At 44.5% G+C, this 25,607-nt stretch overlaps 1 protein-coding gene across 1 annotated transcript in view; it reads right to left on the bottom strand.

Moving 5' to 3' along the window:
• Nucleotides 1-25,607, bottom strand: part of LOC135487838 (uncharacterized) — a 179,142-nt gene that overhangs the window by 49,332 nt on the left and 104,203 nt on the right. Inside the window, exons 13-14 of the mRNA XM_064771940.1 lie at nt 24,600-24,633; nt 3,933-5,632 (exon numbers count right to left, since the gene is read on the bottom strand). Of these exons, the coding sequence (XP_064628010.1) occupies nt 3,933-5,632; nt 24,600-24,633 (1,734 nt within the window). The remainder of the gene's footprint in view (nt 1-3,932; nt 5,633-24,599; nt 24,634-25,607) is intronic.

The following is a 25,607-nucleotide window of genomic DNA, read 5'->3' as shown; positions in this document are numbered from 1 at the left end:
ACGGTCGATGGTACCAGTTGCATCATTTCGGAAGACTTCAACTCGGGCTGCAGCATCAGCAGGCAACGTCGTGGTGTTCTTGTTAGTCTTTCGCAAGGTGATCCTCTTCCGCTTCATAAAACCTTGCACCCAGCCGACGGATGCATGGAAATCATGGTACTCGGGTCTTGCTTGGACTATGGCCTGTCTCCGGTTCTCTGGTGTCTCATTCCACCATTCATCAAATATCGTCATGGCTTTCTCTTGTATGTCCTGGATAGCAAGAGGAAGGCGGCGCTCTCAAACTTGCAGGAACCATTCATGGATACGATCTTCAACCAATGGCCAGAGACCAACCAGTCGCTCTTTCACAGTTCTGTCGCTGCCTCTGCCGTCTGCTTCTTGATCTTGTAGGTGTTGTAGATGCCACTTTCGGAGAGTTTCGACTGGAATGTTGTAGTTTGCCGCAAACTCTGTCATGGTGTTGACGGTGCCATTCAGCAGGTTCCATGTCGATTATTGAAGTCTGTCTGAGGATAGGGTAGTTGGCATCGGTTCATATAGGGCCAAAACCCCCAATATAGATATGAAGTAAAAGAAATAGACAACATTTTTGTGCCTTAATTGAACGCCATGCATCACTCATGTCACTTCTTTATTTCACTGATGACTACACTGTTTCATCACTCATGTCACCTTTTACATCGTGTCCAGAAATAAAGCACCCAGCATTTTCTTATAGGGTACATTACACTGACAATGACTGATGTCTAGGATTAGGCCTGGCAAAGAATCACACATGTGAGAATGATCCTTTATTTAAGCAAAGAAATACCGAGTGTAAACAATACAGCCTAAACATCGTTTTAGAGTAAAACAGAAAGTTAGCATGCACTTTTTTGGAATACCCTGTATAGCGTACGTTTTGAATCATCCAGTCAATCAAAGTGCAGATTTTATGAACCCATGGGCCTAATTGTTTGAATTCTTCCTTTGAAATAGACACGGTCTAGACCACTAAGCCATGACCATGCATGGCCATCAGTGGGCGACGTGGTGCCACTCACACATTGGTCAATCATGTTGAATAGAGTCGAGAACCACGTGATTGTGTAGGCTATGCCTTGCATATTCGAAACCGGGCTTAGAGAGAAGTAACTAGAGTATTTATATTTTGCAGTAGTTTAAGCCTTCGGCTTTTAACTGTAAAATACATGTACAATATAAACCGAATAAACTCTTTGTAAAAAAAAAAAACACTCCAGCAGCTGTCATCGCTAACAGAACATTATCATCATCCTCCTCATCAAGCAAAATAGCTAACCCTTCAATAAAATCTGCCATAGTTGAATTCACGATCAAAAAGGAACATTACTGCCAATCAGTTGATTTTTTCGTCGTCTGCTATGTTTATGCTTTGCAGCGCCATCTAATGTAAAATATCTGGAACTAAGATCAACTCGGAGTGGGAGTCGTGACGTAGCTAATCGATCGAACTGAACATTCGCGCGCGGATCCAAATCCGACTCGGACTCGTACTCGGAGTCGGAGTCGGGCGGCTGCTAATCCTGGCGATTGTAGTCGTGTGAACATAATAGTACATAAATGTCTTTAGAAATATGAAAGAAAACGTCTATAGATTTAGCAAAATATGACGTTTTCCGGTTTTGGAAACACAAGGAAATTAATTTAGAAATAGGTTTACATAATTCACTGCCTTCGTTGTTATAATATAATAGGAAACTCAGCCGATCATCTTCTGAAAGGGTATTGAATGATGAGAAAGAATTAATTTTGTCCGGTGTTCATTATTTAATGGAAAATTGAGAAGGAAATGTCTCTCATCTTCAACTAGAATTAGATTATGGACATTATTATGGAACACCTTTAGTACAAAAATTCTATGTGACATTTTTCAAATAAATATATTCTTCAGTTTCAAAAGATCTGTACAGCCTAAATCCAATTGACTTGAGATAATAGTACCGATACATGATTTTTCCCATTTTTTTTTCACCTGGGTCTACTTACTTATATGGGGTGCCTTTTGTGCACCAATTTTGTGGCATTTTTGAATTATATTTTTTTCAGTTTCAAAAATCTGTACAGCCTGAATCAAAGAAGAAATCATCGATCCTACAAAGTCTAATGAAATGTTTCCCTTTGAGTTGAGATGATAGTCGTATTAGGCTGACTATGTTTTCAGATATCGCCTCTGGTGGCCAAATGGTGAATCAAATCAGACTGAACTTAGGCCAACCTTACCTTTGGGATAATGTGCAACAAATATGAAATTAATTGTCATTGCAGTTAAGAAACATGCCCTAGTTAGGCCGCCAAACAGCAAATTCATGGCATTTGACCTCTATGACCTTAAAAAGTAGGTCAAATCAAAAACATGTACAATATGTTATGTATCCTTGCTGGGAGTACCAACCATAAAAATTTATCGAATACGAATCACTAATGAGCGAGATATCACACTTTCTAGGTTTTCAATTTTTGCCCCCTGGTGTCCCAAGTCGAGAAACAGATCAGACCAAAATTCAGTGTCAGAGGTAACCTGACCAAGGGGGTCCTGTGTACAAAGTTTCCAGCCCAGAGCCCTACCAGTTAAGAAACATGCCACAGTTACACTCAAATGGCAAATTTACACCATTTGACCTTTGTGACCTTGAAAAGTAAGTCAAATCAAAAACACGTATGATATGTGATATATCCTTGCTAGGAGTACCTACCATTAAAATTTCATCAAAAACTAATCACTAATAACTGAGATATCACACTATTTATGTTTTCAGTTATGGCCCCCTGGTGGCCAAGTCAAAAATCAGACCGGACCGAAATTCAGTGACAAGGTCATCTGATGATCTAGGGGATCATGCATACAAAGTTTAGAGTCCATAGCCCAAGCGGTTAAGAAACGTGCCACTGTTTTTGAAATAGGATACGACGGATGACGACGACGGACGACGGACACTGCACTATTGCATAGACTCACCATACCGGTGAGCCAAAAAGGTGAATTATTAGCTCATTCCGGCAATTCACGAGGTAAATCATGTAACTGCCTGCTATAAATCATCCCTGCAATCAAGTTCGATAATATCTGACCATGGACTATTCGAAAGACCAAGCTAGATATCTCTGCTACACTGTGTGCTGCAAGGATGATATTAGAATATCAAACTTGCACATCACATCAAGACGTACACTGATCAACACGACAAAATACAGATGTACAACCTTTCGGGTATACGGATCAACCATGTTAGAACCAGTAATATATAGTTATAAGGCACACTTAAAACGTATTTTCCCCCTTTTAGATGACAGTACTTTGTACCCAGGTGCAGCAACGAGACTTCGTTAAGGAGTTAAAGCGATGTCAACATTTTGGGGGTAAGATGAGGTTTGAGATGTTTTAAGCACTAACACCTTACGGCCAATACAACAAATCATTATTCACCCTCGCCTCTGGCTACTGAATTTTACACCTTACTACTGCTGCCTCAGCTCAACCAGTTTGCAATTTCTAAGAATATCTTGTAGCCAGAGGGTTAACCTTCAGGATACATATGTCACTGAATGCTTCGCTCCCGAAAAAAGGACACCCCCTCAATACAATGATGCATGAACCAATGAAGTAGCGAGTCATAAAATCTCACCAACATTTGCCAAAGGCCAGAGCTTTTGATCTTTGGATCTTTTGTGAGATGAGCCATTAAAATAAAAAAGAATGCATTTTATATTATTACACCGGAGAATATCAGAACATTTCTGTGCACTGCTGGGCCCATGCAGTTGCTCAATCAGCGTTAGCAGTAACATTGGCAGTTATTATGGTAAACTGAATTTACTGATGGAGATAATGTCGAGCTGAGTGGAGCTAACAATGGTGTGTTTTTTTCTCTAAATGCTGATTGGGCAACTGGGCCCTGGTATAAACTTACTTGCTTTTTATCTCAAGTGGACCATCACACTGGAGCATGCAATCAAGAAGATCATCCGGGTTTTTCACTTCAGACCCACTGAAGATAGCCTCCAGACAGTCCTTGTACCATCTCTGGACATCCGAGCTCTGTTGACACATGTCAGCAAATGTCTGTACTACCACTTGCTTTTTGTCACGCAGCACTTCCGAAACTTCCTTTGTTAGAAACACTTTCACTTTCTCATCAGATAGAAGTTCAGTGATGTCAGCGAGTTTTCTGCACAGGGTGATGAACACTTCCTTCCCGAAAGGCTGTCCTAGGTACCTGCTTTCAATACTTGAAAACCAAGAAGTAGCTATGTTCTCCATGGTTACCCCCTTATCACCAATTTCGTTAAAGGCAATGTTTTTCAGTATGTCCATAGCCAGATTGTAAAATAACTCGCATTGTGAATTAAACAAGTCAACAACTAACTTGAGACGTAAGTGATGATCAGTGCAATTCAGCAGCTTAATGAGAGTTTTTAATTCAAGCACCACTTTTGAGTCTGGATTCTTGCCGATACTATTACTTGCACACAATAGAAAGAAGTCTTCAGTCTTTCGCTCTACAAGACTATGTTTCTTTAGTTTTTTATACAGCTCTAACATTGCAGAGGGAGGTATTTCCCTAAGGAAATGTTTCAACCAGCAATGAATCTTGGATGAGAATGTACAGCATATTTTCGTCAGAGCTTTAGGAGGTCTTAGGTCGATTGAATCTAAACACTGTTTCAACTGCAGTATGGTCTCAACGTAGAGGTGATCACGGCGTGTTGGCAGTGCACTAATAAGTGTATTAATAACACCGTTGCGATCTGCATCAGAGATCAACACAGATGGAGCACATGCTTTTTGAAAGGCCTCTTCTACTATGGAATCCTCAGCAACAGCATCTTGTGAAAAGCCATCTAGTTTCTTCCAATTCTTTGATGGTACAAGTGGGTAGAAGTAGAAGACTTGATGAAAGTATGTATCTCCATCAAGATACTGAAAGTACCATCCTGTACAAAGGCTTTTGAACAAATCTAAGAAACCAGTAGTAAGTTCATGTTGATTGACACGCATAACTTGCTGAAGCAGATTTTGAAACCACTTGTGTCCAAGTTTTCCAACAGCGCTATCAACCAGGCCCAACCTTACTATGATTGTGAACATCAGAGCACAATGTACTTTGACAAATGTACTCTCACAATCTACTTTGGACAAATCGAGCTTATGGTGATACAGCCAGTCCAACACGACTCCGTCACTGTTATATAACTGCACAACAACTTTTCTATGAACCACTTCGCACCAGGATAACAACTCTGACAGTGTTGGTGCTTCATCTGACTTTGCTTGTTCCAGGAAGAAATCATAGATCGAAAGTAAAGCAAGTTTGTTCTCTGTTTTCAGAACTCCAGAAACATTATCTACACATAATGCAATTCCACGTCCAAATTGCTCATCTTGCCACAAATTATGTTCTCCTTTAAGATATCTGTTGTTCACTACAAACGAGTAGAAGAAAGTGGAAGGGTGTTGACTAGGAAAAGGCATCAGAATCCACCAAAGATTCTTTGAGTGATTAAACACAGTTTTTAACACTTCCGTTTTCCAATAAATGGCTAGGCTAACTTCGTGTACATTTCGTCGCTCATTGGGCAATGCCAGCATGAAAAGGACTGGTAGCTGGTCCTGAAATGTAAAACATTCCAATATATCATTATCATACGCCACCATTTTGCACTGCTGAACAGTGAAACTGGTAAAGTATTTGAATATCATGTTTTTGTGTACAGTAGAACCTCTCTATTAAGGAGACCCTCGGGACTGAGGAGTGCTGTCCTTAATAGAGAGATGTCCTGATTAGAGAGGTCAAATTGAATGGAAACAACTATTTTGGGACCAAACCTAGTGTCCTTAATTGAAAGGTTGTTCTTAATAGAGGTGTCCGCTAAGGGAGGTTTCACTGTATTTGGATTAGTTAGAAATTCTTTGACTGGCTAAAAACAGTGCACAAAATCGCAGCCCTCCGCCACCAAATGCAATATACCATCTATAAACAAACTCAATCAAAACAACACATTCACAAGTTGTTGGCTTGCATTGGACCAAAAAAAATTAACATGCCGATCTACCGTCGTTATGCATCCTTCACCGCCGATAACGCCGCCCCCCCCCCCCCCCGATCGGCCTTCAGAACGGTTACATTATTGGTAGTCTTCATGCATACCTTCCTTTCCCACACGTCCATGTCGCAACAACTCTAACATTACACTCTTGGTTGAGGCACAAGCGACCACTAAAAGCAATCGTAGTGGAAGACCCAGTCCTCAATTAGTAACGGGTTCCAGGGATGCAGACCTGGCACCAATGCACTGTACGTGTTGTATAGAAGAAGGTTAACCTGATCATAAAACGAGGTTGGCAATATCAATTCTGGCCGTCATTCAATTACTTTGTGTCGTGCAATTTCATTGGCCACCCGTTTAAGAGTCCGCATCTGACAGATTTCCCGCTCTTATTGGGTTGGCAGTGAAAGGAGTAGACTTTAGGATTGGCATTCACTGCCGGTAAGTGGGCATGAAAATTAAAGGATTGCACAGTAATTTCAGCTTTCCCAAATGAACTAGCCAGGGGCCTTGTGCTCACCTGTGGTCAATGACAGGAATATGGTTACCGTTATGGTTACATAGAATGTGTCCTCTGTGACATTGGAAAAAAGGTAAAGGTAAAAATATTCAACCACTAAAAAAGATTGTTTATTGTTGTGTCACCCCTAATGAAAGGGCCAGCCAGCTTCGGCTTATTAGCTTTACTTCAAAAGTCCCAATGCTAGGCACCTGGCGAGAAGGCAGTATGTATCCTATATTTGGGGGCTAACCATGAAGATGAGTTTTGAATACTGAATTCTAAATTTTGAGTGAGCCTTCTGGGCTTTCGTATACCCGATTCACCTCTCATGAAGTAATTTTTGACCCCATTTGCGATGTGGGCTGGACCTTCCAAAGCTTTTGGAGCTGACCCGAGGAACCACTAGTGTCCAGTGCCAAAACGTTGCGAGCCATTCAGATTCCTGGGTTAGGGGTTAGGGTTAGGTTTAGGGTTAGGGTTAGACATATACGTATTGTTAGTGTATATCATACATGCGATTCGGTACGCGACGGACCTCGAAGTAACGTGACCATAAGTGAGAGCATCTGACAAGATGAACAAAGACCAAGAGAAATATGACATTATCTATTCATATTACGCATCTCTTGTGTCATGTTTCCGTTCATTGACCAATACCAGGTACATTTTACGTAATATAATCATATAGTAAGGTCGATCTATACCCATGTGTGGCGCAAAACTGCCCATATTCAACTCGTGATAATTCATTGATAACAATGATTCCCCAAAAATTATGGTACGTTAGTTAGGTATAAAGCATCTTAGTGAATTTTCCCCCTAAATAACTGGATCATATTTCTGAATTACCCAGAGAAATGACTTTTTGGGAAGGTAAAAAAATCACCTTGATCAATTTTATGTTAAAATGCTATGTCACATCAAAGCATACTCTGTTGGAAAGGACGCAGCCATTCCTAGCGCATGTCCGTATAATCACCAATTTAAAAAAAATTAATTATGCATAGAATTATACTAGAGGCCTGGCGGCCTGAATAGCTATGCTGGCGGAATTGAATAGAAAGGAATGAGATGAATGACAAGAAAATGTAGCAAGTAGTATATGCGAGTACCAGAATGTAGGTTTAGGGTAGATAGGGAGATGTGGACAGAATAGATGGAATCAAGCTTAGACAAATGGGGCCGAATTCATGAAGGGCAATCAGCTTAAAACAGCGTTTAACTACTGAATGGACAGATTCAGGTCCTTCATGTAAATCTTCACAGAATATGAATAGGCCCTATAACTAATCAGGGAGAAGTTACACACGTCTAACCCTTACACGCCCTTTATGAATTTGGCCCCTAGGGTGGATGACAGTTGTGAAGGTTTTATTTGAACTGCAGTGAATGAAGTAGTTGAGGGGTTCTTTTGTCACATCAGCTCTTCAATACATTCAGTGCCTTTGCTCCTAACTGTGTTTAAACAGGCCAGCGCAAAACTGCTCTTTCAATACCTTTAGTTTGATACCATTAACGCGACTGCCCTAACGGTGTTCAAGTTGTTTAGTAAGTCATAAAAGTAGATCAGGGTAAACCTACTCTTAAACACTTTCAGTTTGATATCAAACACGGATGCCACCTTTCGCTGTAACCATCTCAAAGTAGGTCAGTTGGTAATGAAAATGGGTTAGCACAAACCTACTGTTCATTATCTTAAGTTCGATACCAAACATGACCACTTTAGCTATAACAGTCTTAAAGTAGGGCAGAAGGTCATAAAAGTAGGTCAGTGCAAATCTCTCCTTCATTACCTTGAGTTTAGTTAGTTATTGTGACACTGCCCTATTCCCTCCCATAAGGCTACAATGCAGTCTCTAGATTGTGACATGAGGCATGATGCCGTCTCTTACATCACCCACTTCTCTCATATCAGTCAGGCTACAATGCGGTCTCTTACTTGATTGTGACATGAGGCATGATGCCGTCTCTTGCATCACCCGCTTCTCTTATATCAATCAGACTACAATGCGGTCTCTTACTTGATTGTGACATGAGGCATGATGCCGTCTCTTGCATCACCCGCTTCTCTTATATCAATCAGACTACAATGAAGTCTTACTTGATTGTGACCTCAGGCATGACGTCTCATACATCACGCTCTTCTCTCATATCGATCAGGCAACAATGCGGTCTCTTACTTGATTGTGACACAAGGCATGATGACGTCTCTTACATCACCATACCCCTTGCCTGACCTCTTCTGAAAAGGTGCTCGACTTTCAGTTGCAAGTTGCGGGAAATTTTCTTTGAGAAACAATTTTGCTTCCTGGTATCAAATGATCAGACGCAGTGCCATCTTTACACTGGCAGATAAACTAGACATAACAGACTCCAACTGCGCCGTGGATAATTTATTTTCTGAGGCATTACCCCATTACCAGCTATTGCGGGCCTAGCCAATTGAGCCAATTAGTGCACCTGCTTAATTGGTCCTGGCAAACCTAATGGAAAATGCATAGGAAATATCAATAAAGTTGGCTTTTTGGGCGGGGTGTTAAAATAATCCCAACTCCCGACTTCTGACACAATTCTATATATGTCTAGGTATTTACTGGCAAAATTTGGAGTGATTTGGATGGAAATTCGATGTGTCCATCTATAGGTTGAAAATTTTGGTAAATCTGTAATGCTTCACCCGTAGCCCGTAGTGTAAATTCCTGAGAAATTGGGTTTTGGGGGCTTTCCTAGCTGCGCTAGCTCCGAAACTATACATTTGATACAAACTCCCGACTTCAGACCTGGTTGATATAACTCTTGGGATTATATTCCCAAGATTTCAGCTTTATTGGAGAAAAATTAATAGTGTCCATAGGGGGGCTGAAAATTGGAGGATTTTCAATTTTTTTCCCAACAAATATGCGAAAAATATTACTTTCCACCTAGAATTAATCAAAATTTCGCAAACTATCATAAAGTACTTCTTGCGACAATCATTTGTGAAGCTTTCAAAACTTTTGGCTGATTTATTTGCCCCTTAATTAGCAAAAACCAAACATTTTAGTGTTTGCATGCAACAATGCACAGGAGGCTAATTGCCAGATTAATTCACACCTGTCCAATCTCAAACAATAGGAATGATGGAGACTCCCTCTATTCAAACAGAGTGTGCTAGGCCTGCCATAGCTGGTAATGCTCTTTCTCGACCCAGGGTCGAGCTTGAGAGTAAAAGGGTAGGAATTTTAACTTGACCTAAGGTCGAGCAAGACACTGGTAAAGGGTTAAAGGTTGCATGTTCAAGAGTTTAGGTTTAATAGGCAAGCTTTATTTTTTAATAAAAATTCAGAGATGCCTTTTCAATTTCAAGGCTTCTTTATTCAATCAACTTGTATAATATAGCAAAACAAGACCAAAACGTGAAGGACAAATCAGCTAAGATACAGCGTCTTCTTTCCCGATCCTGTCAATCTCATGACTGACTGTTGATTGGTTTCGTGCCACCAGTTCCACAGCATGCACAGCAACACCACTTTGCCTGTGGAGACCACTGGAATGACTCATAGATAATAGACTGCTTCATCCTGTAAACATGAGAAAAAATAGCACTTTGTAAAAAAACACCATCAAAATAAGATATTTATTATTAACATTCCCGATTATGTTACAAAAACAATGAGTATAAGTCTGTGCTGATACGCGAAAACCGTGAGAGGATATATCATATACAACCCTGTATGGCTCACTGTTCATGTTGGTGGTAAGGTAAAACATAAATGTACAAAAAAAGATCAAAACTTGTGTGAAAAACTAGTGAACTGGTGGGGGGGGGATAAAATAAAGTTAAATTTGAAAAGTTCACCCTTCTTTACTAACGTTCATCTTGGTAGAGTTTGGACACATGGCTTGCAATGCATACTTTACTTCCCTGCACATATGTTGCAGTGTATTGCATTTGTTCATGTACTGGTATCGGGTACTCGAATGAACCATAGACGTATATTGTCTGAGACAATCGGATTTACGCCATATATACGTCGATGCGAGGATATCAGAAATACTGCATAGATGAAAGCATTTGCATATCAAAGAACCCGGAAAAACACTACGACTATGTGCAAATTTTATAAAAAGTGAACATGTATCTACAGAATCTACCAAATTAATGTATTCTTTATGTAGCTGTACAGTGTTTATATGCACCAAATTTGAAATCAACTAAGAAATAAAGTCATATTTGGACATTATTGACGAGAAAATCGCAAAGCCGGCATCTTCCACAGTCAATATTATTGTCACGTGCAGTAAATCTCCTCGCCATAGAGTCGTTCTTTACCAAAGTCTTTCGCCCCTGACAGCAATATGTGAGGAGGAGACCGATAACGATTAGATAAAAACAAAAATTACATCAAATTCCTCAATAGGGTCATTCCATTGGTGATTGATAATATTCTTTTGTAATTTCAGAAAGATAAGAAAATATATCTTGATGCTCTTTTTTCATCACGGCAATTTTGATGAGGTTAAAAAATGCGCAATTTTGTGCCGTTGTTGTCAGCGGTTTAAACATGTTACATGCAATGACATGTTTTCGCGAGGAGATGTAATCTCTAAACCTATTTTAAGACTGTCTGAAACGAGCCGTCTTCGAATTTCAAGTTGGTTTTGAAACGGCCTCCAAATTCACATGAGATTTTAACCAATTTCCATCTATCGATTTAGCTTAAAAATATGTTTTTCATCACCCGCTATTAAGGGTACTTGTTAACATGGTAGTGTTTTAAAAGCAATTCATGTTATGGTTTAAGCGCATGCACTGTGTTTATTACATACTCGATACGAATACGTTTTTTCTGAGTAATAGCCGCTGATGAGAGAGATAAGATGGTAAAAGAAAGATTCTTTGAAGTATTTTTTTCTTTTATCGTCTTAAGTTTTAAGACTAGGTATCGGGTATGTAACTGTAATGTATGGTAAATAATGTAGGCCCAGTTCATGCAGCTCCTCGCGGTAGTGCGTATCAGCATAGACTGAGAATGGCAGTTTTATTGTTCGTTAAAAATACCTCGCAATTCGAGCAGACTACATCGTCGCTATTATTTGTGTACTCTGACCAGTGTCACTATCAAAGGTGTACGATATCATGGTTATTTTGACAAGAAACATGAGAAAACGTCATTTTCTTGTGAAGCGGTCCGCCATGTTTGTTCATCTAGCGTTCGGGTTTGTTTTGATTACGTCGATGATGTTTATAGATACAAAGAGGCTATTCTTATAAGCGCGCAGCAGAAAAGCCGTTTCTGCAAAGCGCTACTATGGTTAATGTGCATACGACGTATCCAATGTAAACAATGTTTCTCAAGTCCATGGATTCGTTTCAAATGGCTTAAATTTGACTTAAAATGGCCGCCAGAAGAGATAAACGCGCGAATGAAGCAACTCGACTATTCTGAGCTCCGAGAGAGAACCACATGAATATTCACACTGTTTTTTAATCACACTTCAATTTCAGGGGGTTTACCCCCCGACATGTGTGTTTTGATTTTTGATACTTTAGTGATAATATCCAAAAGATGCTTAAAATGGATATAATCCCGAAATAATGAAGCAAAAGACGGGCAGGCGTTTCGAGAAAAAAAAATTTATTTTGAGATTTCAATAAACCTTTTGAAGGAATTCCACATGGGCCGTGGTGGGATCCGAAGACACCTGAAGGAGGAATGTATGTTTTTATGGGGTACCATTGGTTTTGCAGATCTTCTGGTTTTTTCTAAAGAATAATCAATATATTCGCTAGCAGGCTTTTTATTCTCCCAGGTATGAAGAGGGTTCTATCTTCCTCAGGTTCTTTGATCATCAGTCTGGTGTTCCTCAAGAGTCAAGTGTCTTCAAGTCTCTTTGCCTGCAAAAACCCTTTCCAACCAATTTTTTATGCATTAACCATTCGGCAACATGTTGGTGGGGGAAAAACCTGTTCCCTGACCCCTTGAATTGGTTGCCCACGTACGACCACAAGCAATTGTCTCAAGGAAGCCAACAGTACGACCTCTTGGTAGTCTTGCCAATATCATGCCAGTGAAAAGGAAGGGTAATGATGGTTGAGGGTTGCAGTTAGGGTACCATCGAAGGAGTACCTCTTCCTCGCTCTGGGTTAAAGGTGTCAAAAGACTGCACCATCATGAAGGTTTGGAGGTTCCATCCACTCAAGCGCCCCAGGGTAAGCAGCTCAGAAGGACTTATTGAGAGGCCAATAGGAGGGTTGAGGGGCATTTCTCCCAATGCACTAGCTAAAACATGTCAGAAGGACGGGGTGGGGGGGGGGGGGCTCTCCATGTCAACAGTTGCGTGAGTTCAATAGAGTTTGCACTTTACATTAGAATTTCCATTTCCTGTGGAAATGTCATTTTATTAGTTCATATCTACCCAGGTCAGACTTTTGCATTTGTACTTCATTCGGACACACCCGAGGAAGAAATAATCTATTTATAATAGAAATCTCTTAGCTAGTTCGCTTAGCTACACCTAGGCGGCGCCCCTATACAGCCTCTGCCTCGTGTGAGCCGCCATAATCAGTACTTATTACTCGAGCGCACCGAGTAAGTCCCGTTGCTGTGGGGACAGGCAGGGCGGGTAGTCTGACCTGGGTAGGTATGAACTAATAAAATGACATTTCCACAGGAAATGGAAATTTTATGTCGTTCATACTCTACCCAGGTCAGACTTTTGCATCGAATACCAACAACCAAAGGAAGGAGGGTAAACGGTGACTTACCATGTAGTGAAGTGAACTGTCTCCAAGCTGCGCAGCAGAACCCAACGGGTGAGACCAGGGGACCCAGAGAAAGAATGCTTGGGGAAAACCCGGGCTAGAGGTCAACAGGCCCTTTGACAACAAAGGGAAGCATAACTGGGAAAACCCATCCCCTCCTAGACGGGGACAAAACCACCTCAACACGGTATAAGCTCAGCACATATCGTCAAGAGACACAATGTGGAAAAAAATTTATTTTTTTTTACAAGAAGGAGAGCACGCCCCAGAATAACATGGAGCGGCCTCACTGACTAACTCTCAAAAGTCCTAGGCGGCTGAACCCTAGGACAGCTGGACGGGGCGAACACGCGGGCCCGAAGACCCAGCGAAAGTCTATAGAACAACCCCCCCCCTGCTTAAAAAGGAGGGAGGACAAGACAGCCAGCAGGAGAGAAAATCGACGAGTGGTCTAGGCAGGGAAACACCTAGACCACGTGCTGAGCAGCGACAACTGGACCAAGAGACAGCATACCGTCTGTTAACCTGGAACAATCGCGCATATAATACTGGGAGAATGTAGAGTGAGAACTCCACGTAGCCGCATCTAAAACCTCGTTCACTCCCTTATACTCGGCCCACGAAGTAGAAATGGCCCGAATCTCGTGGGCCGTAATGGCGCCTAGGCGACGAAGCTCTGGAGAACCGAGTGTCATAGAATAAGCCATCCGGATGGTGGCCACTAACCATCTGGCGACCGTGGCTGCAGCTATCTCCCTAGTAAACCCCTCTCTATAAGATAAAAAGAGGCGCTTCCTGCCTAGGCAGGCAGGCTCCTTAGTCTTATTAGCAGGCTCCTTAGTCTTATTAGAATAGAACTGCTATGCCCGAACTGGACAGAGAGTTCTGTCCGGGAGGTCTCTAGAGACCGTAGCGGATAACGAGGGGATAAAAACCGGGCGCCTGGAGGTGTGCGGCGCCTGGTTTTTAGCCAGAAAGCCTGGGACAAATTCTAGGACCGCGCCCCTCTCAGTGAAAGCCAATTTATCAAAGGCTAAAGCATGGAGCTCAGACCGCCGCTGTGCCGTGGCCAAAGCCACCAGGAAAACGGTCTTAAAGGTAAGATGTTTAAAATCTGCCTGATGCATTGGTTCAAATGGAAATTTCATGAGAGCCCTTAAGACCACCGAGAGGTCCCACTTGGGAGAGAGCTGAATGGAGCGAGGACGCTCCAAAGACATATTGCGAAGCAACGATGAAACAGCGTCATCCCAAGACAGTTGCCACGATTCAGTCAGCTTTAAGGTGACCGAAACGGCGGAGCGATAACCTTTCACTCCCTGAACCGAAAACTTCCGGACCGAGAATAGAAAATTCAAAAAGTCGAGGAAGTTGGGAAGAGAGGGAGCGTCCGGAGAAACTCCGTGCTCCCGACACCAGTCTCGAAAGACAGCCCACTTGCTATCGTATGAATCAAGGGTAGACTGTCTCTGAGGTTGGGCGACTTTACGGATAACGTCTTCCGAAAAGCCTCTCTCTCGGAGGAAATACCCGACAGCCTCCAGGCGTGAAGCCTGTAAAAAGAAGAGTCTTGATGATAGACCCGGCCGATCGGGTGATAAAGCAGACGGTCCCACGCCGGCAGGCGGCGGGGGTGATCCGTCAGCAGCTCCAGCAGAACCGGGAACCAGGCCTGGTTCGGCCAGCACGGTGCTATCAGACAAAGTCTGACCCGTGAACTGGCCACCTTGTTGAGTACCGGTAGCAACAGAGGGGTTGGCGGGTATGCATAAGCATTGAGGCCGTCCCAGGAGGCCGACAGGCTGTCCACTCCCAAGGCCTCCCCGTCCGGGAGGGGTGAGTAGTACAGGGGGAACCTCTTGTTCAACCGAGTCGCAAACAAGTCCACGACCGGAGCATTCCACAGGGACCCCAGACGAGAGACCACCTCGCGATGGAGGGTCCACTCTGTCTGGACCAGACGGTCCGACCTGGAAAGGGCGTCAGCCAAGATATTTCTCTTGCCGGGGATGTGACGGGGGAGGAGCTGGATATCCAAGCGGCGACAAAGCTGCAGGAGCTCCCAAGTGAGACGGCACAATGTGTCGGATCTCGTCCCCCCCTGTCTCCGAATATAAGCGACCACCGTCGAATTGTCGGAGAAAAGAGAAACCCTGTGACCCCTCAGAAGAGACGTGAAGGCCCTCACGGCCAGGATGACAGCCTGCATCTCGAGGATATTGATCGAGAGACGCGCATCCTCCTCTGACCACGTGCCCTTGGTGGTCAGATCCCCTTCGTTCAAATGGGCGCCCCAACCATAAAGGGAGGCGTCCGTGAACAGGGACATCTGGGGCGACGGAGGGCTGAGCTGCACTCCGCGGAGGAGCTTCGTCTCCGAACTCCAGAAACTCCACACCTCCCCCAGGAGAGACCCCGGGATAAATATCCGCTGGTCGAGGGAGTCCGTGAATGGACGCCAACTCGACAGCAGGAGGAGCTGGAGTGGGCGCATATACAGGCGGCCGAAAGGAACCTGGTCCGCTGCTGAATTGAGCAGCCCCAGCAGCGACAGAAACTGTCGGGCTGTGGCGCTGTCCTGACGGCGAAAAATCCCAACCAAGGACCGAATCTTGCGAATTCGGTCCGGAGGGGGGGACATCAGGCCCTCTCGTGTGCGAAATCGCACCCCCACGAAGACATAATCCTGAGCTGCGTCCAGCTCGGATTTGTCCCAATTTATCAACCACCCTGCCTGTCCGGTTGTGACGAGCAGAAACTTTGCCTGCTTTCCCAGACGGCGATGAGCCTGGTGCCGTAGCAGCCAGTCGTCGAGATAGCAATGGAGCTTTAAGCCCATGGCGTGAAACGGCGCGGCAAACGCCTTGACGACTGTTGTGAAAATCAGCGGAGCAGAAGCCAGGCCGAAAGGAAGGGCCTGAAACTGATAAACCTTTCCTTCGAAGAAAAAACGAAGGAAGGGCTGAAACTCTGGATGGACCGGGATGTGTATATACGCGTCCTGAAGGTCCAGAGAGATAGCCCAATCGTTGGGCTGCACCGCGACCGCTACTGACCTGGTTGTCTCCATCTTGAAGCTGGGGACCCGGAGGAACCGATTCAAGGTGGACAGGTCGATGACCAGTCTCCACTTCCCCGACTTCTTGGGGACCAAGAAGACGTGGCTGTAAAAGCCCGGGGGGGAATGGTTGTCCACCAGCCTCACTGCCTGCTTCTTGAGAAGAGACAGGACCTCCGATCGAAGGGCAAGCGCCCTGACGGGGTCTACTGGCGGGGACACCGGGGTGGGAGTCGACGTCATAGGGGGGGGGACGGGAAAAGTCCAATCGGACACCGTGTCGGAGCATATCCGGCACGGGGGAGTCTTTTTGACACCACCGGTCCCAAAAATCTGCGAAGAGTCGCAGTCTGCCACCCACGACGCCAACTGTGGGGGCGCCACCTGGAGGCGCAGGAGGAAGGTGTAAAGAGTCACTTGCGCTTGCCCCCGCGACCCTTCTCTTGGAAGGGACGCTTGGGCTGCCCGCCGCCCCCGCCCCTGCCTGAGGAGCGGTGGCGCTTATTGGAGCGGCGAGAGGGAGCCGCAGCTTCTGCCTGCCCTTGGGGACGAAAGGAGGAGGAGCCACGCGAGGACGAGGGCCCACGAGGAGCCGATGAACCTCGGGGGCGTCGAGACCCCACCTGTTGTCCCCTGCCCGCGGCCTGTGAATAGGAACGCGGACGGGGGGCGGCCTGGGGAGGTGAGACTGACTCCATCAGGCGATCAGACTGTGCCTGAGCACCCATGGTGTCAGGCAGGGAGTCATGAAACAAGAAAGGGCCGCTCAATGGAGCGGTCCTTAATGCCCCCCGCAGAAACTGTGACCTGACCGAGCTCAACCCCCCCCGATGAGCAGGTCGCGGCGTTTTAGCACGCCGTTAGCCGCCTGCTTAGCAGTCAGATCACTGGCATGCTGCAGGGACTGCTGGAGGGACATCGCAAGAATACGCTGTTCCTCCGAGGCATCCGCGGCTAGAGACCTGGTAAGGGCACACAGAGTCAGGTCGGCGTAGGATAACACCGCCTGGGTCTCCTTAGCCAGGGCCTCGTCATTCTTTGCATCCTTAAAGGGCGAAGAAGAGAGGACTTTAGGGGGTACCAAACCCGAAAGTTGGATGTCGTCCTTGAGGGGCGACAGTGAAACCGGGTCGGTTCCCGACGGAGAGACCCGATAATAATCGGGTCTATAGGACAGGCTTGGAGGGGAAGCGGTCGTGAATCGCTTCCCAGCCTGAGTCCAGGCACCCGGTCCCGTAGACGGGAGCGTCGAGACCAGGGCGCGCTGGTGACCCCCGCAAGAAGGTGCTGTATCCCTGAGAGCCGTATCCAACCATGTGGAGGCTCTAAACAGGGCCGGAGACGCGGGCAATTCTTGGAAAGCCCGGTCAGGGACCGCATTCGACTCCTGCTCGGAGGCGTCGCCGAACAAGTCGAACGGCACCTTACCGAGGGCGGGGTTGACCGTCGGGAGAGGACATGTGTCTTGCGGCACAAATTGCCGAACAAGAGCGCGCAAGTCGCGCATACCCGCGACAATGGCGGAGTCCTCACCCCCAGAGGGGGGGTCAGCCTGAGTGGCCGAAAAAGACTATGAGTCGCTAAACTCACAGTCCATTGGCTGATGACTCAAATCAAAAGCCACCGGCCTCTCGGCCGGGCGAGCCGAGGACCTGTCATGGAGGTTGGAAGCCTCCATGTGGTCCCTCAGGCTCCTAAGCAACTGCCGTTGCTCCTCAGTGAGAGAGGAAGCAAGAGACAGAGGCTCAGAGCTCAAACCACACCCGTCAACCTCGACATACCCGACAGAGCAGGGTGGGGTCGGACCGGGGAAATAGACGGTCTGACGGCACCCATAACGGGGGGGGGGGGCACCAGGGCCCCTCGCCCGTGAATAGTGGTCGATCACCGACCCCCTGCCCACACCGGGCAGGACACCTCCGGGTCCGGTGAACAGCGGCAAAGACGGGAAGGCGAAAACCGGTCTTGCCCCGCCAGGGGGCGTCCGAAGAGACGACCGACTCACAGAGTGAGGGTCGGACAGACGAGCCCGCCCCAAAGCGAAGGGGTGGCGGATCCCCGGAGTGGCCGTGGACTCAACCGTGGCGCTGGCAGAGCCAGCAGCCGCCGGCAAGGGCAGCGGCCGCAACCCCATCGCAAACCCCGGAGGGGGACGGGGGAGCACACCTGAAATAACAGGCGGCTCACCGGGGGCGACGCTGCTCACCAACCCATGACAGGTGGGGGCGTCGGCGGGGGGATCGGGACGTAAAACGTCCAGAGTCCCACCCAGCCCTGCCCCCTGGAAAGGGGGCAGGGCTAACCCTGGGGAGTGTCCCTGAATCAGGGTCACCAACACTCAAACCCAAGGCCTCCCCAGGGGGCACACCCCCAAAAGAGGGGTGCCCGGCCTGGGGGAGGGGTCGGGGGGGGTCGAAACCCCCCAAGAGCCCCGTGGACCTCGCCGCTTAGCGGGGTCCGTGAGGAGGGCGAGGGAGAGGAAGTCAAAGACCCCCTTCCCTTTGAGGGCCGTGCCCCTCTCCTCACCTTCTTCATCTTCTTGCCGGCGGTGCCGGGAGAAGAGGAAGGCATCCCGGGGGCGAAAGGGTCCGGCCCAATGGGGCGGAACTACCCGCACCCGACACGGGGAAGAACCGGGCCGGGGACTATGAATCCCCGATACACCCGTAAACGGACCTCGGAAACCCGCCCTGAAGGGCAGGAGATCCAAAACAAAGGGTGGAACACCCAAAGAAGAAAGAAAGGACGGCAATAACGATGTCATTACGCCGAAATTTCTAACAGAAAAACCACAAAAGTATAAAAACGAACGGTCACGTGACCAACAGCCCGGGAAAACGGAGAAAAAATTTCTTGGGAGACGGCAGAAAAAGCACGCTCCAAAAGCAGAAATCGAGGGAGGATGGTAAAAGAACGATCTCACCCGTCTCCTAGAGATAATAAGCTTCCCGAAGGTGTCCCGGGGTGTCCTTCTCGAACGTAGGATCGGCCAAAATTTGGCGAAAACAACGTAGAAAATCTCGGAACAATGTGCAACAGTGTTCCGAGGAAGAAGTACTGTTTATGGCGGCTCACAACGAGGCAGAGGCTGTATAGGGGCACCGCCTAGGTGTAGCTAAGCGAACTAGCTAAGAGATTTCTATTATAAATAGATTATTTCTTCCTCGGGTGTGTCCGAATGAAGTACACATGCAAAAGTCTGACTTGGGTAGAGTATGAACGACATAAAATCTGCCAGAGTGCCAGACTATCTAGTCCGGACACCTTTCGGGAGGGGGGGGACATTTTCCGTTTCTTTGCCGGCTATTAATGATGATGGAGTTGAGTTACTGCTAAAGAGATACACGGAGAAAACTGTCTATCAAAACAAAAAAATTGGCGGAAGGAACTATAGCAGGTTCCCAACCAGGGGGTTTGGGGGGTTTCCCCCAACCTAAAGGCGCTGCGCGCTTACTAGGGCACTGCACTGATAATATTAACAAAGTTTTGTCTGGATTTCAAAGTCATTCTCCTGTAGTTGTTATATTAATGTGTAATAGATAATTGTGTAGTATTACGATTATTTTATTCTGATGATTGGGAAGAATTTTTTGCAACACTGTTTTGTGTATATAGCGTTCATGTGTGTTTTGATCTTCGACTCGACTTAATGACTGAGCAAATTTAACGAGACAGAAAGCCAAAAACAGTAACACTTCCTATGTAAACAAGCTACGGGAGTCATTCTATACTATGACTTGTCAAATAACAGTTGTCATGGCCAACTAGTGTACCTAGGAAATCAAGAGAAAATACAGAGAAAACTCACCCTGGTTTTCAGTTAAAACGTCTACCGTATGTAGATGAACTGAGCGCATGAATCTGGGTTTCTCTACCTGTCTTTTATCCGCAATATTAATAAGAATTAGACCAAAAAAAACACAAAACGACATGCTGACATTGAGACTCAAAATATAGGGAAATACCACTTTCTAACTGCTCGTTATGAAAAATTTAGATTGGAACTATGTTTTGAAGTGAACGTACACACTCTATATACATTCGCAAAATGGCCATCACTTCATCAGCCTCGGCTGCAATGCCTTAGGGCAATGCCTTATGTTTAGCGAGTTCAGTACATTACAGGAACAGGTAGGATCGTGGCCATTTTGCCAGTTTTGACCAGACGACAATTTCCAGCTTAAAATCTGCCAATTAATGCCAATTACGGGCATTTAGTCTTTCTGCTGTGAATAGCTATAATCCTATCGAAACAATAGTTCAAAATAATGGTATCCTGGCACATTTTCTGGCCCAGCTACAGCAAATTCAGATGAAAATGCAACTATTTTGCTGGAACTACTTTCAGCCAGCTCCAGTACAAACCATAAGCTGCACTGCAAAGCCAGCTTAGCTAAAAAGTAGGCCTATAGCTTTTACTCCACATAATTTCTCTATTTCGGAAATTTCGCGGAAATCTACTTGAAAAAAAACCCAAAATCCGCGGTTATACAGACAAGCTCCAGTTGGGTAACAGCTCATTTCCAATTTCAAAATTTGAAAAATGCTTATGAAATTGGAGAAAAATTGCTTAAGAGTTTGAAACTTTATCATTCACATTGGTTTGTTTACTATTCACAACATGAGCCCACTAGAGTGCGTTTCGAAAATATTATGCGCAAATCAGCCTGGACCATTGAAAACCAAGGCCTACAATTGCTGTCACATTTCAGGGTTGCGGTGACATCAATAAAAGTTCCTCAAGCACTAACTGGCCGAGCCCGTAAATTTGCGAACAGAGTATAGGCAATTATGATTCCCTATGGCCAAAAGGGTTATTGTCGTCCTGGGTGATGCACAATATCACCCAGCCTCTATGTGGGTGATGCATAACATCACCCTGGGTGACATTGTGCATGCACAACATCACCCAGGGTGATCTTGTGTGCATTCGTTTCGCTATTGGTGACGGGGTTGTCGAATCGGCGGACGTGGAAATGTTCACGGCCCAAAAAAAAAATGGTGGCCGTTCATCTGGTTCACCAGCGCGACTTGAAACATCATTTGGCAGCTATTCCCGAAGTCGAAAGGCCAAAAGACGGGAAATCAATTCGAAATTATTCGTGGAACATCAAAATAATCGATGAAGAAGAATGAAAAGTGCAGTGAACTGCACAAAAAACGCGCCGTGCGCGGTCGTCTACGGTATATAGCAGAAGTACCATGCTACGATTTGACAACCTCGTCACCAATCGCGAAACGAATGCACAAGATCACCCAGGGTGATGTTGTGCATGCACAATATCACCCTGGATGATGTTATGCATCGCCAGATAGAGCCTGGGTGATATCGTGCATCACCCAGGACGACAATTACCCCTTCAGCTTCACTATGTTACACACCAACGGGTAGCTTGGAATGTGCTTGCCTTGAGGAAAACCCCTTGACTATAGATCGACCTTAACAAGGATAATTGTGTTGGTTTAGAGCAAATTCTTTTCAAACTAAATTAACTGAACAAAAGAGAGTTTGAGATCCGCAACTTATAGTAAAACGGTGTCATCTCATTTCGCCTACTCTCATTTCGCCTACACCCACTTCGCCTACACCCATTTCGCCTACTCCTATTTGCCTACACCAATTTCTAAAACAGTAAAACTTATACGTATACTTATAAACATCCGCGTACGTTGGAACAACACCGCGTACGTTGGAACGCATAGAAAAATGACTTGAGAAAACCCAAACTTATATGATGACGTGTTCGTACATTAATGTAACATGAATGTGGGTTCAATTCCACCAGTGCCTTGTGACCAATTACAGCTCGCCATACAAACAGGCAATATTTTGGCAAACAATAATGCAAGAAATATGGATTATCATACACATTGTTGTTCGATGCCATTCAATGCATTCAAACTCAATCTGGATGGTCAATGAATTGGCGACACCCTGTTGTCCGATATGGGGAAGACGTTACCGGCTATACCGTCTTCGCCTTTATGTCAATTTCGATTAGTCAACGAATATACAAGTCCATGTATAAGCCAGCCCTTATACTTATGAGCTACATTTTAAATGCACACTGTTGATCAAACTCATTTTTTTGTACCAGAACCCTACTCTAGACGTATAAAGGTAATCCCGCATAAAATCTAATTTGAATGATTTTGAAATCAGAGTGGAATATACAAAACAAAAAGTTTGTTTTGGTGGCAGTTTGTTTCATTTCCCTTAAGGTCGATATATAGCCAACGGGTTTTCCCCAAGGCAAGCACATTCCAAGCTACCCATTGGAGTGTAACATAATGAATCATAATTGCCGAGACTCTGTTCGCCGATTTTAGGCAGAGTCAGCTCTCGAGTTGTAAATAGTAAACGAACCGACGTGAATGATAAATTTTTAAAATGTCAAGTAGTTTTTCTCCACTTTCATAAAACATATTTCAAATTTTGAAAATGGAAATGTGCTGTTAACGAACTGGAGCTTGTCCGTATCACCACGGATTTTGGGTTTTGGAAGTAGATTTACGCGAAATTTCCGAAATAGAGAAATTATGTGGATTAAATTAATGAGTTAATGATATGCATGATTAGAATTTTTCTTAATAATTGGCAGTTATATGGACAATAGCTAGGAATGGCTACGTCCTTTCCAACAGAGTATGCTTCGATGCGACATAGCATGTTGACATAAAATTGATCAAGGTGATTTTTTGACCTTCCCAAAAAAGTAATTTTTCTGGGTAATCCTGGAATATGATCCAGTTATTTAGGGGGAAAGTTCTCTAGGATGCTTCATACGTAACGTACCGTACCATATTTTTTCTGAATCATTGTTATCAATGAATTATCAGGATTTGAAGTTGGGCCATTTTGCGCCACGTATGGGTATAGATCGACCTTAAAATCCACTTGCGTCTATTTGTTGGTCTCCATGTATAGAGAAATACGATTATGTAATAGATCCGGCGCAGATTTATGATGATGACAGCGTAGAAGCAAGAATTAGTCTTGTAATGGGTTTTGTATTCAGCGAAGGCTTGCATATAAGAATTTGATAGATTGAATGGTTATTTGTTGGCGGTTGTATGAGCTAATATAGTTTCCTTACTTATTGAAGCCGTGTTATCTCAGTCGTGAGTCAACAGCCTGAGCAATTTAATACAGGCTGGAGGATTTGACTTATGTACAACTTATGATGGGAAAAAATCTGTCCCATATTTGATGAGGTATTTGGCAAAAACTATACGTATACGTATAAATTTTGCTATAAGTTGCCGACCTCAAACTCTCTATTAAGACCTTTACTCGACAATCAGGGGACAGTAAATCCTCAACAACATATTTATTTTAAGCATGACATAATACCATGTGACACTCCTAATCTACCCTCGGGTCACAGACGAACTCGGCTTTTGTTAAGCCTGATCAGATTAATCAATGACATGCATCCAAAGATCACATAAAGACACATTTGCGGGTTAACCCTTTTAGTGTCAACCATGTTTTACATTTTCCTAACCCAGAATGTCAAGCATGTTTTTGGGTTTTAGCAGCTTTTAGGTAACTCTTTTATGAAGCCTTGTAGCTCAGAAGTGTTCACTTCTATCACTTTACAGTAATTGAAAAGTTTGTAGGCAATTGCCTGGAGCAAAGGATAGTACCAGTATATGTCATATGCGTATATGTCATTTCATTTTTGGGTAAAAACCATGAAAAAGTGTGAAAAACGCGCAAATTCTGACGATTTCTTTGAAATAATTTTCTAAAATGTACTTTAGTAATTGTTTGTAGCAGATCTCTTCTGATAATTGTTTAGTACACTATCCTGGATGAAGCTAAAGACATTTCAACATGAATTGGTTATTTTTTGGGGTGAAAATGTGATTTTGAACTATCGTCAGAATTCGGTGTTTCCGCTGGTTTGATTTTCAGAGCGAAATTGCGGGAAATATCACTGTAGAAAGCATATGACTATTCGGTACCAAACGATGAGATTTGATTGGCTCTTTCGAAAGGTAGATATAAAACACGGACTGGACAATGCTGAAACGATGTACATGCTGTTTTCTAACGTTATATCGCCTGTGGACCTCAGGTCGAGAGTGACACTAAACGGGAAAGCTTTTCCATCTCGACCTGAGGTCGAGAGTGACACTAAAAGGGTTAACTGTACTAAATATTATGTTTATGATTAATTATCAAAGAAAGAGAACATACTTTCTGAAGTGACACTTACCTTAGACATTTTGGTATTATTCCGAGATGTGGTACTGAAAATAATTAAGAGCCAGTTTTTATAAGAATCAGACAGTGAGTGATATATGGCCGTCTCCGATTTGCCTGAAATTTTTTTTGGTAAAAGGTCTGTGGGTAGACAGAAAAATCATGAAATTCCAGGTCCCTAAAACAAACTTTTTTTTCGAGGGCCTCTGTAACGGACACTGTTTTGAAGGTCAAAATTGGACAAGTTGAAATATCTCAATGCGCCGATGACCGCACATCCTTATTTTGATAGATGTCAGTCTATGATCGAAGGAGCTGTCGAAAATGGAAAAGTTTCCATGGTTAGTCGAGGGCGCGACCTGTTTGGGGCGCTGCAAAACAATACTTTTTTCTAAAATGACACATGTATTTCAGGCAGTCCAAGACTGCGCCCTCAACATCCCAAGCTAGTTTATGCATGATAGGCTTCCATTACCTTGTCCAATACTATGCCACTTTAAAAAGATATTGCTGGATAATGAAGGCGCGAGGGTATAGGTGGCGTCGAAGTGGGTAAAAACATTGAAACCATTGCTTTTGGGGGTCCAATATCTCATTGCGCCATCATCACATTTGAATGAAATCTTTTTTTACCAATCTTCTAACAGTCCTATACAGATTTCAGTGGGGTTAAGCTCCATTGACCCTTTTATAGCTATCATCCAATCATGAATTGAGCAACATTGAGCAAAACGTGAGGGTGCATTCAGAGGGAATGCTTCGCCATATTCACCTGGAATTTACAAGGTGGTGTATAGTTGTCAGATAAAGAGAACCCTCGAAATTTCAAATAAGATCGCACCAAACTTCGGTACCTGAGATCACCTGACCAAGGGGTACATGTGTACTTAATTTGTGATCAATAGTCATTGCGGTTAAGAAACGTGCCATAGTTACGGCCTGACGGCCAATTTATGCCATTTGACCTGTGACCTTGAAAAGTAGGTCAAATTAAAAACCTGTGTGCCATATACTGTATGGT

Source organism: Lineus longissimus, chromosome 5 (assembly GCF_910592395.1).
Source record: "Lineus longissimus chromosome 5, tnLinLong1.2, whole genome shotgun sequence".
Lineage (NCBI taxonomy): Eukaryota > Metazoa > Nemertea > Pilidiophora > Heteronemertea > Lineidae > Lineus > Lineus longissimus.
Note: the sequence above shows the minus strand (reverse complement) of the source record. Positions and strands in the feature narration are given on the sequence as shown.